At 40.8% G+C, this 17,913-nt stretch overlaps 1 protein-coding gene across 3 annotated transcripts in view; it reads left to right on the top strand.

Moving 5' to 3' along the window:
* The window catches only part of znf414 (zinc finger protein 414), a 30,707-nt gene extending 19,397 nt beyond the window's left edge, over positions 1-11,310 (top strand). For all 3 annotated transcript variants that reach the window (XM_072594025.1, XM_072594026.1, XM_072594027.1), the window contains 3 exons: positions 3,110-3,215; positions 6,987-7,540; positions 9,828-11,310. In XM_072594025.1, coding sequence (XP_072450126.1) covers positions 3,110-3,215; positions 6,987-7,540; positions 9,828-10,051 — 884 coding nt within the window. In that variant the 3' untranslated portion in view covers positions 10,052-11,310. The remainder of the gene's footprint in view (positions 1-3,109; positions 3,216-6,986; positions 7,541-9,827) is intronic.
* The last annotated feature ends 6,603 nt before the right edge of the window (positions 11,311-17,913 follow it).

Here is a 17,913-nt window from a genome sequence, read left to right as displayed (position 1 = left end):
CAGGTATTGTGTGACAGATATTGGTTAAAGTTAAAAATCACACAACAGGTTTATTTGGAAGTACTAGCTTTTAAGGTACAGCCCCTTCATTAGGTGGTTAGTGGATGTTGACTGGGACATTTGGAGAGCTCCCTGCCCTTGTTTAAGTAGCACAATGGAACCTTTCCACCTCCATTCAAAAGACGAGGTGGGTTTTAGATTTACATCTCCAGTGAAGTGGACTTCTCAGGTTCCATAGCTTTCTAGATTACGCCACAGCCTGGATCACGTGTGTATAACTCTTGAGTGGGGTGTGAACCACAACCTGTGATTAGAGTCAAAATAAAATGATGCAAGAGGTCATCAACAGTGCAATCCACAGCACTTGCTCAGCAATAACCTGCTCACTGACCTTCAATCTGGGGTCTGCAAGGGTCACTCAGTCTCTGGGGCCATCACAGCCTTGGTTCAGACATAGACAAGAGAGCTGCATTCCAGAGGTGAGATAAATGTAACTTTCCTTGACATCAAGCCTGCCTTTGATCAAATGTGCCATCCAGGAGCACTAGCAAAATTATATTCAGAAGGGCTCTGTGGAAAACTCTCTGCCAGTTAGTCATACCTGGCACATAGGAAGATGGTTGTAGTTGATTGAGGTCAGTCATCTCAGCTCCAGGACATCTCTGCAGGAGTTCCTCAGCCTAGCCATCTTCAGCCAAAGACCTTCCCTCCATCACAAAGTCAGCAATGGATGTTTGAAGATTACACAAGGTTAAGCACCATATGCAGTTCTTCAGATACTGAAGCCAAATGCAGCAAGACCTGGAAAAGTTCCAGGCTTGAGCTGATAAGTGGCAAGTAACACTTGCACCACACAAGTGCCAGGCAATGGTCTACTCCTACAAGAAAATCAATCCATTGCCCCATGACATTCAATGGTGTTACAATCCTCCTACTGTCAACATCCTGGGATTTGCCATGGACTAGGAATGTAACAAGACATATCCATATCATAGCTACCGAAGGGGTTCGGAATCCTGCATTAATGACTCCACTCTTGGGTTTAGAATCATACAGCAAAAGAAAGAAAACCTACAGTTCACCATGTCTATGCCATTCAACAGGACCAAACTACACTAATCCCATGAAGCAGGATTTGGTCCTGAGCCTACTGTACCCTGTCATTTTAAATGCTTGACCAGATGCTGCTTAAATACTTCAAGAGTACCTGCCTCAGGCAGCACCTTTCATATTTCTACTACCCTCTGGTGAAAAGATTTTTCCTCTGATCTCCTCTAAACCACTTGCTCTTCACCTTAAACTTGTGCCCTCTGATCTTGGATATATCCACAACAAGATAAAAGATTCTCTCACTACGCTATCTAACTCAATCAGATTCCCTGCCACCCTCCACTGCCTTGACTCCAAGGATTACAAAGTTGTAGCAAGACTTTCTTGCTCCTATATTCTGTGCCCTGGCTAATGAAAGTAAGTGTCTTTTGCACCACTCTATCCACCTGTGACACCTTCAGGGATGTATGGACTTGTATACCCACGTCCCCAAAGCTTGTCCACTTTCTACAAGGCTGAACTCTGGGTGTGATAAAATACTCCATACTTGCCTGGATGAATGCAGTTCCAACCACATTCAAAAGGCTTGACACCATCTAGGACAAAGCAGCTCTCTTGACTCTGGGAGGGAGTAAATGTGATGCCGTCGATGCTCAGTAAATGCATTGTGTTCTATCTACAAGATGAGCTATCTATAAAAATTCACTAAGGGGTCCTTAGAAAGCAACTTCAAACCTATAATGTCTGCTAACAAGGACAAGGGAAGCAGATATACAGGAGCACCACCATCAGAAAGTTCCTCTCCAAACCAATCATCCTGTCTTCTTTAATAGCATTGTGAGGTTACCTACACCAAATGAACTACAGTGGTTCAAAAATGTTCCTCCCCACCACTGCCTGAAGGGCAACAGGAAATGGCAATAAATACTGATGCTGCTAGTAGTGCCTATATCCTATTGAATATTTATTTAATGGCTGCTATTTGTCTCAAGACAAATTTCAAAGGATTTGAAATACTGGGCTATTGTCATTATTATTTGAGCAGAGAAGGCTGTAGGGTGATTTGATTGAGATATTTACAAACATGATGAAAGTGAGCAGAAGCAGCATGATTCCAGTTCAGGAACAGGAACGTTAACTTATGATGGACAATAGGAAAGGCTGTAAGTATTTTCTGTACAGGGCTGTGAGCCTCTGAAATGCACTTCCCAAATTCATGACTCAAGCCAAGTCAATGTTTAAATATCGGTTAAGTAGATGGTTAAGGGAAAGGGACATACTGTTTTGGAACAAAGTGACCACATTGAATTGGGATGACTGCTCATGTAGTGATAAAAGACCAACATAGATTGGTGCGGTTCAATGGTCTGTTCCTGTGTTTCTATGTAATTTTCTGTTTTAGCAATGTAACATTAACTATACAACTGTTTTCTTATAATTGGCCTTGCCAAAACGGTCATTTAATAAACAATTGGAATCTCAGCAACAATCCCTAATTGGTAGCTAACTAAACAGAGGTGGTTTTAGGAAACATTTTTTCAATAACTATTATGTTACAAAACCATTTTCTACAAGCAGAGCTCAGTTTGGAGTTGGGTAAGAGATATTTTCTTTTTATTTTTCATAATTTAATTCATGTTTGGAAATTCTGTTCCAGCTCAGTTTTTCCTATCAATTAATTCCTAGAGCAAATTAGTTGGTATCTGTATCCCCCGCTATCTGAAGGTAGAGCGCTCTGATGAAACCTTTCGTAAGCTGAAATGGCATAAAGCGAAGAAGTATTAATTTATGTGAGGAGAAATTTCACTTTTTTCTCGTTAAAGCAAAAATCCTGTTTGGATTTCTTTCAGTTAGCGAAAACAGGTCCTAAAGTAGGTCTTTCGTGAAAGTGAAGTGGTGTAAAGTGAACTTTCAAAAAGCGAGGGATACCTGTATTCACTATTACAAACCTTAGTGGCCACTATAAGAAAGCAGTTGGGGTTTGCTCTAATTAACCTGTCATGATGATGATAACACTACTACATATGCTATTTTGTATCCCATTCTGTTTTCCTTTCAGGGAAAGTGTATAAATGTTGTACAAATGACTGCAAACAGTCTTTCTCCAGCATGCATCATCTAATGAATCATATGAAAGTACATCACAAACCTAATCGATATTTCAAGTAAGTTGACCATTAGGACAGATTGAATTAATCTCAGCACATATGAAACTTGTATGTTGGCTGCTGTGAGATGCCTTGACATTGGAATCCAACTTTAGCACAGATGAGGGAGACCTATCTTGTCGATTGAAATCCCACCATTCCTTTTCAATGTCAACCTGTTAAGATCATGAAAGTACAATACTGTCCCTACCAATAAATTGAGGTAACACTGTTATAAGTATCAGTTACAGTGATATCATGTAAAGTTTAATTAGCACACCAGTTATTTTATGACATTCAATAAGTGCTTGCCCTGTGTGCCCTGTACTTGCCAACTTGAAAACTTCCATTAATTTCAGTCATAGTTAATCTTCCTAAAGAAGATTAGGGTTTGGGTCAGCCATTCATCCTGCTGATCGTTAATGGAAGGCAATCAGAAAGTGAAACTGGTAAAGTCTCCAATCAGTGAGGTATTCTGAAGTCTATGCTTTGGAACTTCCTCCTGTAGTTAATAACTGTACAAAAACTGACACTGCCGAAAACACTATCAGCTCCGGTACTGTTAACAACTATTTCAGAACTTGCCCAAATTTGTCAGTTTCCCAGCAGCCAACATATGGTGACTTGAGGCGGCTTTGGTAGTTATTACCTTTCATTGGATGTTTCCATCCATTCACTCCATTCATTGTGTGAGTTGTTTTGTTAGCATGGATGTGCCTCCTATATCAAAGGGTGAGTTGTGTAATTACTGATTTAATTATTTGTACAAGTTAATATTTATCCCTTCACCCACATCACAAAATGTTATCTAGTCGTTATCACATTGCACACAGCATAATCCCATAATCTGCATCCTGGTTGCTGTGTTTCCAACATTTCAATAATGATTACAGTTTTTTTTTAAAAATTGATTGTAAGGCAATTTGAGAACCTGTATATGAAACACTGTATAAATGTGGGGTTTTTTGTATGTTTCTTCCCAAGGCTAATACCATCCTCCCAAAAAGATCATTTCTGTACTGAAGCATCAGAGTTTTACTTTAACCAAACAGTTATTACAAATTTTATACTTGCTTTCTTCCAGACTTGGAGAGCTGAATCACTGTCTTCTAATAGCTTTTCAGAGTCCTCTACCCCCATCAGAAAGACAAGGGCAGCAGATGCCCAGGAACACCATCTCCTGCAATTCCCCTTTTGTTACACACCATTCTGGCTTGGACATATCTTGTTGTTCCCTCATTGTCTCAGGGTCAAAATCCTGAAATTCCCCTACGCACAGCACAGTGCATGTCCCCATCTCCCGAGCGACGGCAGCTGACCACCACCTTCTCCAGAGCAATTAAGAATGGGTGATAAAAGCAGGCCGAGCTAAAGATGCCCATATTTCAACCAATTTTTGAACAAAGTTTTAGTTTGCTAAAATGCAGATTTTAAAAAAGAATAAATGACTTAGTCTGAGGTTAGGTGTGATGTATCTGCCATTATCTTGGTTAAAATCAGCAACGCCACATAGACTCTGGAGTCCATATGCCTCACTGATCCACCACAGTCACTAAACAAACATTTGTGATTTTTTTTCATTGGCCTTGATATCATTTTGTTGCTTCGCCCCCAAAGAATGCTTGGGTAATGTCTACATAACCTAATTGTGCAAGACAAAATAAAATTAAAATTTGTGACAAAATTAAACTGTTTGACACCATCCTGACGGTAAGTATTTTGGGCAGCATAGAAAGAACTTGGTGGTGCTGGAAAGCACAGCAGATCAGGCAGCATCTGAGGAGCAGGAGAGTCGACGTTTCAGACAAAAGCCCTTCATCAGGAATGGGGCTGTGAGCCGAGAAGGTGGAGAGATAAATGGGAGGGGGTGGGGGGTTGGGGAAGGCAGCTGAGAGTGCAATAGGTGGATGGAGGTGGGGGTGATGGTGATAGTTCAGAGAGGAGGGTGGAGTGGATAGGTGGGAAGGAAGATGGACAGATGGGACAGGTCATGAGGGCGGTGATGCGTTGGAAGGTTGGAACTGGGATAAGGTGGGGGAGGGGAAATGAAGAAACTGGTGAGATCCACATCGATCTAGTGGGTTTAGAGAGTCCCGCGGTTGAAGATGAGGTGTTCTTCATCCAGGTGTTGTGTGGTAAGGGAGTGGTGATAGAGGAGGCCCAGGACCTGCATGTCCTTGGCAGAGTGGGAGAGGGAGTTGAAATGTTCGGCCACGAGGCAGTGTGGTTGGTTGGTGCAAGAACTGGTGAAAGAACTTCATCAGAAGTTAAACGATGCAATGCCATGTGTTACTGTTCTTTGTTGGCACAAGTCAGCCTGAGCTAATTTCAAAATTTTTCCTTCTGGTTTATTGCTGTGGCAAAAATCTGAAAACAGTTATTACCCACTAGGCATTGTGCATAGCTCAGTCATAACCTCAATGTTTCAAAGCTGATGTATTAATTTTTAAATGTGCTTTGCTGTTGTAATGGAAATGCCGTTGCACAGTAACACAACAAGCAATGGAAGAAATAATGATGGAAGAAGTATTGTTAATTGGAGGATAAATATTGGTCAAGACACTGGGGAACTCCCTTCTCTTCAAAATAGTGTCATGAGACCTTTAACACCATGAAGTCAGGGCTTCAATTTTAATCCAAAAGACTTCTGATAGAAAAGCAATCTCTCAGTGTTGAATATGCCAAGATATAGAGTCATAGAGATGTACAGCATGGAAACAGACCCTTCGGTCCAACTCATCCCTGCCGACCTTTTAACCCAACCCAATCTAGTCCCACCTGCCAGCACTTGGCCCATATCCCTCCAAACCCTTCCTATTCATGTACCCATCCACATGCCTTTTAAATGTTGCAATTGTATAGCCACCTCCACTTCCTCTGGCAGCTCATTCCATATATGTATCACCCTCTGAGTGAAAATGTTACCTCTTAGGTCTCTTTTATATCTTTCCCCTCTCACCCTAAACCTATGCCCTCTAGTTCTGGACTCCCCGACCTCAGGAAAAGACCTTGTTTATTTACCCTATCCATGCCCTTCATAATTTTGTAAACCTCTATAAGGTCACCCCTCAGTCTCCGACGCTTCAGGGAAAACAGCCCCAGCCTGTTCAGCCTCTCCCTGTAGCTCAAATCCTCCAACCCTGGCAACATCCTTGTAAATCTTTTCTGAATCCTTTCAAGTTTTGCAACGTCTTTCCAATAGGAAGGAGACCAGAATTGTATGTGATATTCCAACAGTGGCCTAACCAATGTCCTGTACAGCCGCAACATGACCTCCCAAATCCTGTACTCAATCCTCTGACCAATAAAGAAAAGCATACCAAACGCCGCCTTCACTATCCTATCTACCTGCGACTCCACTTTCAAAGAGCTATGAACCTGCACTCCAAGGTCTCCTTGTTCAGCAACACTCCCTAGGACCTTACCGTTAAGTGTATAAGTCCTGCTAAGATTTGCTTTCCCAAAATGCAGCACCTCACATTTGTCTAAATTAAACTCTATCTGCCACTTCTCAGCCCATTGGCCCATCTGGTCAAGATCCTGTTGTAATCTGAGGTAACTTTCTTTGCTGTCCATTACACCTCCAATTCTGGTGTCATCAGCAAACTTACTATCTATGTTCTTATGTTTCTGGGATTGAACTCAAGCTCATAACTTTCTGATCCTGAACTGAGAATGAACTGTGGCTCCTTCATTAAAATTTTTACAGTTTTGTTTTGGTACTTTTGAGTTTAAAAGTTCTGAAACCCAAGAAGCAAAGACTAATTTTCAGAATAATTTGTTTTACAGATGTGAAGCATGCAAACTCCGTTTTCGAACGCATCGATCTCTATTCAAACATATGCATATATGTTTTAACACTGCAACAAATGCTCTTCCTCAAAAAGTAGAGAAACAGTCTCCAAGCCCTTTGCCTGCCAATGAATCAGACACTCTGGTTAAACAGCCAGTCCCTGTGGAGCCAATGAAATTTCAAAGTGTTATCAAGCAGCTTGAAAAGGATAGCAATGTCGCAAACATGGACACCATCAGCAAGGCATCAAATTCAAGGTCACTCATGCCACTCCCAAGTACCCTACCAACTCTTCACTCATCACTAAGTTCAATGCCATTGGTCTCTGCAACCCCACATTCATTTTCACTGTTGGAACCATCCCTGTTCGCCACACCCAGCCTGAGTAGGTTTCCTAGCCAAGCGCCCACTCCAGTACCTGGGCCCTTCATTCCATATGTGCACCCTGCACCTTACAGCCTCTCCCAAGGTCCCACACCAACACGTCTTCGGTCTTACATTCCCTCTGAAAGTCTACCATTCTCCAATGCGGTCTGGAGAAAGAGTGCAGGTGAGATGTATTTTAATCTTTTGGCTATGTTTTTTGTCTTTCCAATGGAAATTGTATTTTTAATTTTGCTACTGGTTTTACAAATTGAATGCTAAATTCCTGGTGGAAGCAATTTGTGAATTGTCGTTGTGTAGTGAAAATTCAAAAGAAAATGCCTTTTGCTTTATAACTAATGATATTTTAATGAAATCATCTTCAGAATTCCAAGTTTCAAAATGTATGGGGTAAAAAGAGCCAGTTAAATTGAATAATGTTAGGTAGATTCCTTTGCAATGGTTTTTGGTTTTTGTTCGGTCTCTCCATGATATTTTCTTACCATTACAGTCCATTGATCTTACTGATATGAACTATTCGCTTGTCATGAGAACACAATCAACTTGAAATGAGATCTGTGCTGTTTGTTCTATATTTCACTTTAGAGTTATAACAGCATAAAAGGAGGTCATTCAGCCCACTGAGCCTATACTAGCTTTGTGAAGCAATCCAGTCAGTAGTTCTTCCCCCAATTCTGTCTTTGACCCCTTCAAGTACCTATCATCTCAGGTGATGATTTGCTTCATGGTGGTTGACTTTGTTTCCTGAGGGAGGGCTTATGTCCAAAACATCGATTCATCTGCTCCTCAGATGCTGCCTGACCTGCTGTGCTTTTCCAGCATCACACTCTCGACTCTTGTTAAGTACCATATGATGTGGCTCAGCAGCACCAGCCTGGCCAAACTGAAGTTTTATAAAGATTTAGCATAACTTTCTTGCTATTGTACTCCTCTTGGTTTGTAAAGACCAGAATCTCATATGTCATCTTAAGCACTCTTTCAATATCACTCTCAAAGTTCCATGTGCATGAACTCCAAATCCCTTTGTCCTGCTCCCTGTTTGGAATTATACCATTAATTCTGTCACTCTTTCTTCATATCCCTCTACTTCGCCATTCTCTGTTAAGTTCCCCGCACCAGCTGTTTACTCATCTTGCTGACATTATCCATGTCCTGTTGCAGTCATGTAACATCATCTTCAATATTTGGCATCAGCAAACTTTTTAATTTTAACTTACTTTGCAAGTTAAATCCAAAAAAAGCTGTGTCCCTAGGACATCTTCTTGACAAACACTACTCTACCATCCTTCAGTCTCCAAAACAACCATTTACCACAATTCACTGTTTCCATCCTTTCAAGCCAGATTTTTTTATCCACGTTGATATTGCACAAGAGCATCACTAAGGCTCACTTTAGTTTCAAACAGCCTTTTAATGGTACTTTGACAAACACTTTATTTCAGTCCATTTTGACAACATCCACGGTTTTCCTTCCATCAATCTCATCTTGTTACTCCGTCAAAAAATGTAAACACTTTGGTCAGACAGGATCTGCCTTTGTGCTGGTTGTTCTTGATTAACTGAAAAGCTAACCCACCCCACCCCCCCCCCCCCCCCCCAAACAGCACCCAGCACCCTGATTATTATTTCTAAAAGCTTTCCCACTAAAATTGAATAATCTGTAGTCCCTACAGGTATTCTTTCACCCATGAATAAGGGTGTCACATTTGCCACTTGGCAATCCTCTGGCAGCACACCTTTGTGAAATGTGGTAGAGGTTATGGCAATCCTTCTGTTACCTCCGCCCTCCTTCCCGTTAGCAACCTGGAATTAAGCGATCAGGATTAGGTGTGTTATTCACCCTGCGCATGGCTAGCATTTTCAGTACATTCTGACTATCAAATTAACCTCATTCGTTACCCTTACCATGTTTTCTACTTCTGAGATTTTGTCATCATTCTCTTCCTTGATAAATACTGAAATAACTTACTTACTCATTGAGTATTCTAGCTTTGCCCTAAGCCTCTAAGCATATATCACCTTTTTTGTCTCTAGTAGCCTCTACCCAGCCTCTTGCTACTTGCTTTCTTTTTCCATCCTGGTTGAGAATATTTGTGCTGTTTTATATTTATTCATTCTATTCTCTTTTAGTCTCATTTTCTTCTTCTTTTCTCTCCAATTGTCAGAGTTCTCCTAACTTTTTCTTGAAGAATTCAATTGATACAGATCATACACCTTTTTTTAACATCAGCAGAATAAAAACATAATTAATTATGATTCATAATATCTGACTCTATTTAAATTTTGATTCATTGTGAATCAAATAAGGGTGCTGTGTTTTTATTAACCCTCCACCACGCTTTGCCACCCTTCAATAGCAAAAGTGATTTTTGTTTCTCAGGTCTGCTTGTAATACCCACTTGTTAGTAAATTCTGACCAAGTGTATTGTTCACTGCAATTTTTTTTATTACAGCTCAATCTGCAAACAGCCGAATTGTGTGGGAACATACCAGGGGTCGATATAATTGCATGCAGTGTCCATTCTCGAGTCTGTCACGGGAGGAAATGACCTTGCACTTGCAAGAGCACAACAAAATCCTCAGCAGCAGGTTACCGAATGAGATGGGGGTGTTTGTGAATGCTGGTGACAACTATGGTGCTCTGCCAATGCAATTCAGCGAATCTCTGTTTACCTAAATTTACAGGGACTGAGGCCTGTGTTCAGAAAGGCAGTCACCAGGATTATATGCTTTACACCGATGAAAATTCAGCAATATATATTCTGATTGTTGGTGAATTTGAGTCCAGTGAATTTTGTTCTGTAGGGAGTTGACACAAAATTATAAAGACCAGCTTGCACCAAAAGAAGCAGCCATCTGTATATGCCATCAAGATGCAGTGTGAAGTAGCACTCTGTTTCTGGAGGCGATCGTGCATTTCATTTTTGTTTCATATGATTTTTCTTCCCCTCTCAAGTCATTGACACCTTATTGACCTACAATTCCATGGGTTTCAAATGCCCTTTGCAACATCTTTCCCCAACCCTGCTGTGCATGGTAAAATAAGGACCCCTATTTGATCACCAGGGCTCAGTCAGTGTCACTTAACTTCCACGCATCTATATACCAACGGAGGTGACTGGATAGTCTTCAACTTTCCTCTTTAATCCCCAATCTCTTAAGGACAATTGCAGCACATCTACCTTGGCAAAGCCTAAGGATCAGACGTGGGATTTTCCTTGTTTGGATTGTTCAATTGTCCTGGCTTAACCAGTTAAGCCACGAAAGAAACCCTGAGACAGGATTTTACACACTAACATTTGTGGCTGCTCTTGTAGTATGAAGAGTCCCAGCAGATTTGACCTGGTAGTTCTTTTTATTGATGAGTTTATTCATTTTTAGGTTAAGGACACAAGGGTTTAAAGGACATCCAGGTTGATACTGCATTTTTTTTCATTTAGTTAATCAAAAGCTTTATTTTTTTCAATTTGTTTTTGTAGAAAGCAATAGATCTTTAGCCTTTTTTGGCAACCTTTAGCTTTCTAAACAAATGTAATTGAGGCACAATTTGTTTGCTCTTGGCCTGACAATACAATATTACATCATCTCTAAAAACCCCATGGGTATCTCCTATTTATCATATATTGGAGCGCTGTCAGATATACTCTAGCACGCAAGTTTTGACATTTTGGGATCTCATTAAAATTTTCCATTTTAGAAATTGCATTTTCAAACAGTTGCCTCGCTGTTGTTCCACATTTCACTCATACTCCAAGATACCACCCTTGGGCGACTGTCTGTCTGTGTGGAGTTTGCACATTCTCCCCGTATCTGGTTGGGTTTTCCTCCAGGTGCTCCGGTTTCCTCCCACAGTGCAGGTCAGGTGGATTGGCCATTTTAAATTCCCCCACAGGGATATATAGGCTAGGTGGGTTAACCATGGCACATACAGGGATAGGGTGGGTGGGAGGGTGTAGTTGGGTCTTGATGGAGTGCTCTTCTGAGGGCTGGTGTGGACTCAATGGGCCGAATGGCCTGCTTCCACACTGTAGGGATTCTATGATGACCCCCACTCCACTTTTGCTGTATTGCTGTTTCAATAAGTGCTTAACACTTTGAAACCTCTCCTGGAAAAATTGCACATGCCCAAGACAAAAATTCCATTGCACTTGGGTGTGGACTTGCAACTTTCCACCTTTTTGGGTGGGGCTGGGGGGGGGGGTAGCGGTGGAAAGGGGGCGCGGTTTCCTTCGGATATTCAGAACAACTGATGTAATTATATCTAACACAATAAATTTTCCGTCTAGCTGCATCCTACATCTCTGTGGTGCTTGTGCAGCCTTTCTGAACACTGGAACTTTAACATTATGCTGTGGGTTAATGGGTACAAAGGAGAACGTTTGTTTCTGTCTGTAATTCCACTCAAGTGTAGGTGGGGACAGGATTTCCTGAGTTGCTGTGTTCTAAGACACTGTTGGACAGTACACTTCTTATAAATGAAATCAAGCTTCTTGAATTCCGTATTGGTAAATAATCTGTTATATGGCCCATTCAGAGATCAAAAAAATGTCTCTTGGCATTGTGTATCCAGCTCACTCGAGATTGTGGTAATAAATTAGTTTTCTTACATGAGTTGCTACAAAAGAATGAGCCTGCATGCAAGCCCAAAAATGTGAATTGTGTAGTAATTCTTTAATAGTCTGTCCAGCTTGCACCAAAAGGGTCAGCTGGTGTGAATATTTCTTGAGTTTCATCATCAAGGTGAGGATGCATTTTTGTTCTAACCAAGGGGATCTTCAGTTTGTGTTTGGGTCATAATGTCAGGATTTTATTTCATTCATTGTCTGAGAAGTGATCTGTGCCCCATTTAGAAGCATTTGCTTCTCAAGAAACCTGGTGATTATTTATATAGTGGCAGAATGCTGTGCCAACCTGGACTTAAATATTTCAAACTGGCAGCAGAATATTCCTCATAGTTCGGCAACCAGTTTTCATCTTGGGAAGAAAGAAGCTATTTCAACATATCAATACGCTGGCCCTATTAGGGACCCTGCTGGCTGGTCTGTGCTGGTCAGGAGTCAGCTAAATTATCTTCTGTTTGCTGCCCAATGCATTTTTCCAGACATATTCTTTTAGATGCACATGGAAACCCTCTGCATTCTCCATAGGTTTCAGGAGCCTTCAAAGATAGTTTGTCAGAGAACAGCGTTGTTCAATTGTTTGTTGCAACAGGTGATTTTTTTTGAGAACTTGGAGGATTAAAGGATAGATGCAATTCCTCATGTCAATTTTAGGTGCCAGTTTTAAAATGATCAAAAACAGGAATTTTATTTCCTTTCCTTAATACATAGCAACATTTAAATTTCTAAATGTCACCAACTGAGATGATATCATCAGTTCCACTTTCTAGAAAGGTAAAGTTGCCCTAGTCCGATAATGCTGCTTTATCATTAGAGAGATGACTGGTGTTGGTTTAACCTCAGGGTCACCATGCATTCGGCAAGGCGAGAAGGTGCACCTTTCGTGGCGAATCTCAGCCAATGTGGGAATTGATCCCACTCTTTTGGTATCGCTTTGCATCACAAACTATCCAGCCAATTGAACTTAACTGACCCCCTAATTTATGGCTGCCATGGAAATCCGACCAGATCTATTATCTTTATGTTTTTTGTTCAAAGGGGAAGTCATTGCACTGGGGTTAGTATTGGTGATTGTGTACAGCAGAGATTTTCTGCATTGCATATTAAAGCATTTGTTTTTAAGTATTTTCCTGTTTTCATTTGGTCTGTTATCAATTGTAATCTGCAGATTTGTTCCCATACACAATGTACTGGGGATTTAATCTAATTTTCATTGGGAACACAATGCCCTAGCTCATCATTTGTGAGCATTGAAAGGGTACGTTGGATACTTGATTTCCTTCTTTCAGACTTGAAGACCATGTTTGGGTTTAATTACGCTCGTTGTTTTGCTTTTATTGTATCCTGTACAGTAATTGAAAATCTTTAAAAAAAAATTTGAAATAAATGTCATTGATCAGTATCCTGTGTCTGGTCAGTTTATTCCTTCCTTAACAAAGAGCTTTTTATAGCTTAATGCTAATCTGTGATTTTGAAAATTTGAGATGAATCTAACAATCCCAATACAAGCTAGTTGATGGAATCTCACTGGAGCTTCTATTAATATTTGCATGCTTGTCTTTTGTAGTTCTTCTCCATTGAAGTGTGTATAAAATTTAATTACTTTTGAAATGTAGTTTTGATTCAATGTTCCCACTGAACCAAAAGTAATCTACAGAATCAGTAGCAACTCAAATATGTACTTTACAGAGAAACCAGCTTCCAGGCAGAGATTTTACAGCAGACTGAGACAAAGTTTTTAAAGATCTCAGCAACCACAACTAATAATTCCAATGCAAAACAAATGTGACCACATCATTCTTGTCAGCAAAATAAAGACTTGGTCTTATCCGTTCTAAAGCACCATGTGGAGATTAAGGTGGAATTGGTATTGGTCAAATACTTGTCTTTTGTTTTTGCTAACAGGCAAGGTATACAGAGCGAAGACTCAAGTGAAGTTTTTGTGTAATGCAGAATTTTATCATCCATACTGTGCATCTGTCTGAAAGTATCAAATTAAAAAGGCAGACGTGCACATAAGTAACTTGCACTGCTCAACATGAACACTGCCCCTATTTATGCAATACAATGCAACACAGGAACAGGCTCTTCAGCCCATCTAACCTGCACTGATTTCTAGTCTTTATTTGGGAATCAGTGCAGGCTTGTTGGGCCAAAGGGCCTGTTCCTATGTTGTATAAATAGGGGCAGTGTTCATATTGAGCTGTGCAAGTTATTTATGCACAAATCTGCCTTTTTAATTTGATACATTCAGATAGCTGCAGAGTTAGGAGGTTTCACAACACTTGAGCTATTCAAATTTGCCTTTGATATTCTGTATGTGTTGTTATCCAAAGATTGCATTCCAATAATTTCCCTTCAAGTGATTTGAAATGTGCTGCTTTCCCACAAAGTTGACACAACATTTTGAAATATCACCACAGAGGTCAGTATCCCCTCACCAAGTTACTCTTTATTTACACGTGCACAGTACCTGACGCTGGTAGAACCCGTGATGCTCTTGCTTATACCTGTCAGCCAGGGTTCCCTAATTAGGTCAGTTAACCTGTTCCAATCAGGGCAATCCTATGAAGTCCACCTGCCTGAGCTTGTTACAACCACTATGCATTTCAGTGTCCTTTCGGCTTCAAAAATGGGAGCGAAGCAAGGTTAAACTTGACAGCTTATTAGATGATCTTTCAGTAATTGTGTGAATCATGCCCCTGTATCTCAAACAATGCAGAGCTCCACCCTCAAGTTATAGCTTATGAGCTTTTCTGGAGCTTGTTTAGAACAGCCCAGGTTGTTGATTGTTTAAAATCCAGATTTAATAAATTAATTTTTTACACTTGTATCCAAACTTGTGTTGCTCGCAGTTTATGGCAGAGATGTTCAGTAAAGTCATGCAGAAGACTGGCCAAAATCCATATTCAGTGGAGCTTTGAGATATCTAAGAAAGCACCCCTTGTAACTGGAGTTAGCGTACAAGCATGTTCTATGTCAAAATAAAATGAAAACCATGACACAATTAAAATATGTGAACATAGTTTTGTTTAAAATTGGCAGAAGTTTTCCAGGCCCTGACAGCCACTTGGACAAGGAAATTAAGGCAAATCGCATTAAAGGTTGAGTGAAGTGTTCCTCGTCACTTTCTCCAACAGCAGTCCAGGTGGTGAGAAATGAGGGGCCTTTTATTAGAGATTATTGTTCATTGTAATCCTTATCAGAACTTTATTTCTTTGCAGTATTATGCAGGTTCCTATTCTACCACGTGTTGGATTGAAGCTACATGTTGCATACTCTCCACATAAACGTCAAAGTGGGTACTTGGTGACTCTAGCTTACCTCATACTCCTCCATCTTGGACACCCTGCATCAACGTCACAGGGAACACTCAAATGGCCAGGCAGCCACATACAGCCCATCTCCACAGATGCTGGCACCTGACATGTGCCAGTCTCTCATGGCATCTCTGATGCCACAGGCTGTACCAGCACTTCATTGCAGTGCTGCTGCAGGGAATGTATGTGCTTTGGTCAAGCAGTCAGCTCCTGTTATGGGCTAGGCTGCATTTCACACCCCTAGATCATGTTGCTGGCACTCACTCTAAGTGTACCTGAATGCTTGTGGCATCTCTGTCTTTCCTTGTTTTTCAATGCAGACACAGTGCCAGGCAGCTCTTCCTGGTTGTCAGCTGCAATTAGTGAAGGGGATGGACATGTTGCTGTATGGGGTTCACTCTACACCAATCTTCACCTACACACGTGCTAGCAAGCTTGTGCAGCAAACAAACTGCATGTGCTTCAACCAAGCTCGAAGGGGAATAATCCTCAGTGGAGACACCTGTCAATCAAGAGGTTCCAACATGCAGTCAGTTGAGTTCCCACAGACCAGGGGCTTCGAGTTCTAGAGCACATAAACAGACCCTTTGGTCCAACTTCTCCATGGCAGCCAGATATCATAAATTTGTCTAGTCCCATTTTCCAGCATTTGGTCCATATTCACCTAAATTCTTCCTATGCATGCACGCATTCAGATACCTTTAAAATTTGAACACTTGGAACAGTCAAACTCCAATCCTCTTATAATGTGGAAGTGCTACTGTTGGAGTGGGCTGGACAAGGTCAAAAGTCACACAACATCAAGTAATAGTCCAACAGGTTTATTTGAAATCACAAGCTTTTGAAGCACTGCCCCTTCATCACGTGACAAAGGGGTAATGCTGGTGTTATGTGAGACTTTTAAGCTCTTCTCATAGGGGTTGAGGAGCTGAATGTTTGGCACTCTGCTATCTGTCTTGCACAGGAAGAAGAAGGAGGCCATTCAGCTCCTCAAGCCTGTTCTACTATTCAATGAGATCCTAGTTGACCAATGACCAATCTCCATATAGCTGTCTTTTGTCTGTACCTTTGCTTAACAAAACTTTATCTATCTCAAATTTAAAATTAACATTTTAAAAATACTAGAGGTCATCCAAGTGGTCTTGATATCTTTGCATATCTTGACATTCACAAAGCAATGGGTTTCTTGGATATTCCCATCGCAAGCAACAGCAATTTGGTGCCACTCGTGTGATAGTGTTATTGTGTTATGTCTCATGGTCACTATATCTTCAAGAGATATGCTTGTATTGTCAACATTACATTATAGCATGTGGCCTGGGATGTAAAGATTTCAAGCTCCACCTTACCAAAGACAACCGTGAAGCATGAGACTCTACTAGAAGCCCATTGCACTGCATAACTTAGTAGCTTAATGTTAGCCCACTTCTGTGCCTGTGGAATGCAATGCGTGTACATAACAATTAGCAGTAATATATACCTGTTGAATTCTTCAATAATTCAACGCCCTTGCCTGTTTCTTATTATCTATTACTGCATCAGGTCCTGTTGGAGGAAACCACAGCCCACGCACAGAATGTAGCAGTGACACATTCCTTACATCACTTTTTATCAATACACATTCCAAAGTGAGTTTTGAGAAGATTTGTAGCTTAGGTTGAGGTTCTGGATGTAGGTTTGGTCGCTGAACTGGATGGTTCATTTCCAAACATTTCGTCACCCTACTAGGTAATATATTCAGTGGGCCTCTAGGCAAAGGACTGTTGATAATTCCTGCTTTCTATTTATATGTTCGGGTTTCTTTGGGTTGGTGGTGGCATTTCCTGCAGTGACATCATTTCCTGTGATGACATCATTTCCGGTTATTTTTCACAGGGGTGGTAGATGGACCCCATCACAAGAACTGATGTCGCCACCGGAAATGACATCACCAACCCAAAGAAACCCAAATATATAAATAGAAAGTAGGAATTATCAACAGTGCTTCACCAGAAGGCCCACTGAAGATGTTACCTAGTAGGGTGACGAAATGTCTGGAAATGAACCATCCAACTCAGCGAGCAAGCCTACATCCAGAACATATTCCAAAATTAAACATTAAAGAGTGATATGCTAACAGTTCGGTTTCATCGCTGTTAAAAGGTTGTATGCTCCTAGGCAAGACCATTTTGCAGTTATTGCTGCAGAGTGGCCCATGATTTCACACTCTGACCTAATTCCACTCTGATTCTTTGGTATGGTCAAACAATAAGAATGCACAAGTTCAGCTCATCCGGAGCTACCAATCTGTAACTTTGGTTTAATACAGGCATGCTACTCGTATGATGTGGAGGAGCTGGTGTTGGTCTGGGGTGCACAAAGTTAGAAATCACACAACAGCAGGATATAATCCAGCAGGCTTATTTGGAAGCACTAGTTTTTGGACTGCTGCTCCTTCATCAGGTGGTTATGGTGTAAAAGATCATAAGACACAGAATTTATAGCAAAAGTTTACAGTGTAATGTAACTGAAATTATATATTGAAAAAGACCTGGATTGTTTGTTAAGTCTCTCATCTTTTAGAATGACAATGTTGGTTTTAGTTCTTTCATATGTAAATC

This window comes from Chiloscyllium punctatum, chromosome 24 (assembly GCF_047496795.1).
Source record: "Chiloscyllium punctatum isolate Juve2018m chromosome 24, sChiPun1.3, whole genome shotgun sequence".
Taxonomy (NCBI): Eukaryota; Metazoa; Chordata; class Chondrichthyes; order Orectolobiformes; family Hemiscylliidae; genus Chiloscyllium; species Chiloscyllium punctatum.
The sequence above is the reverse complement of the archived record's forward strand: the minus strand, read 5'-3'. Positions and strand labels throughout refer to the sequence as shown.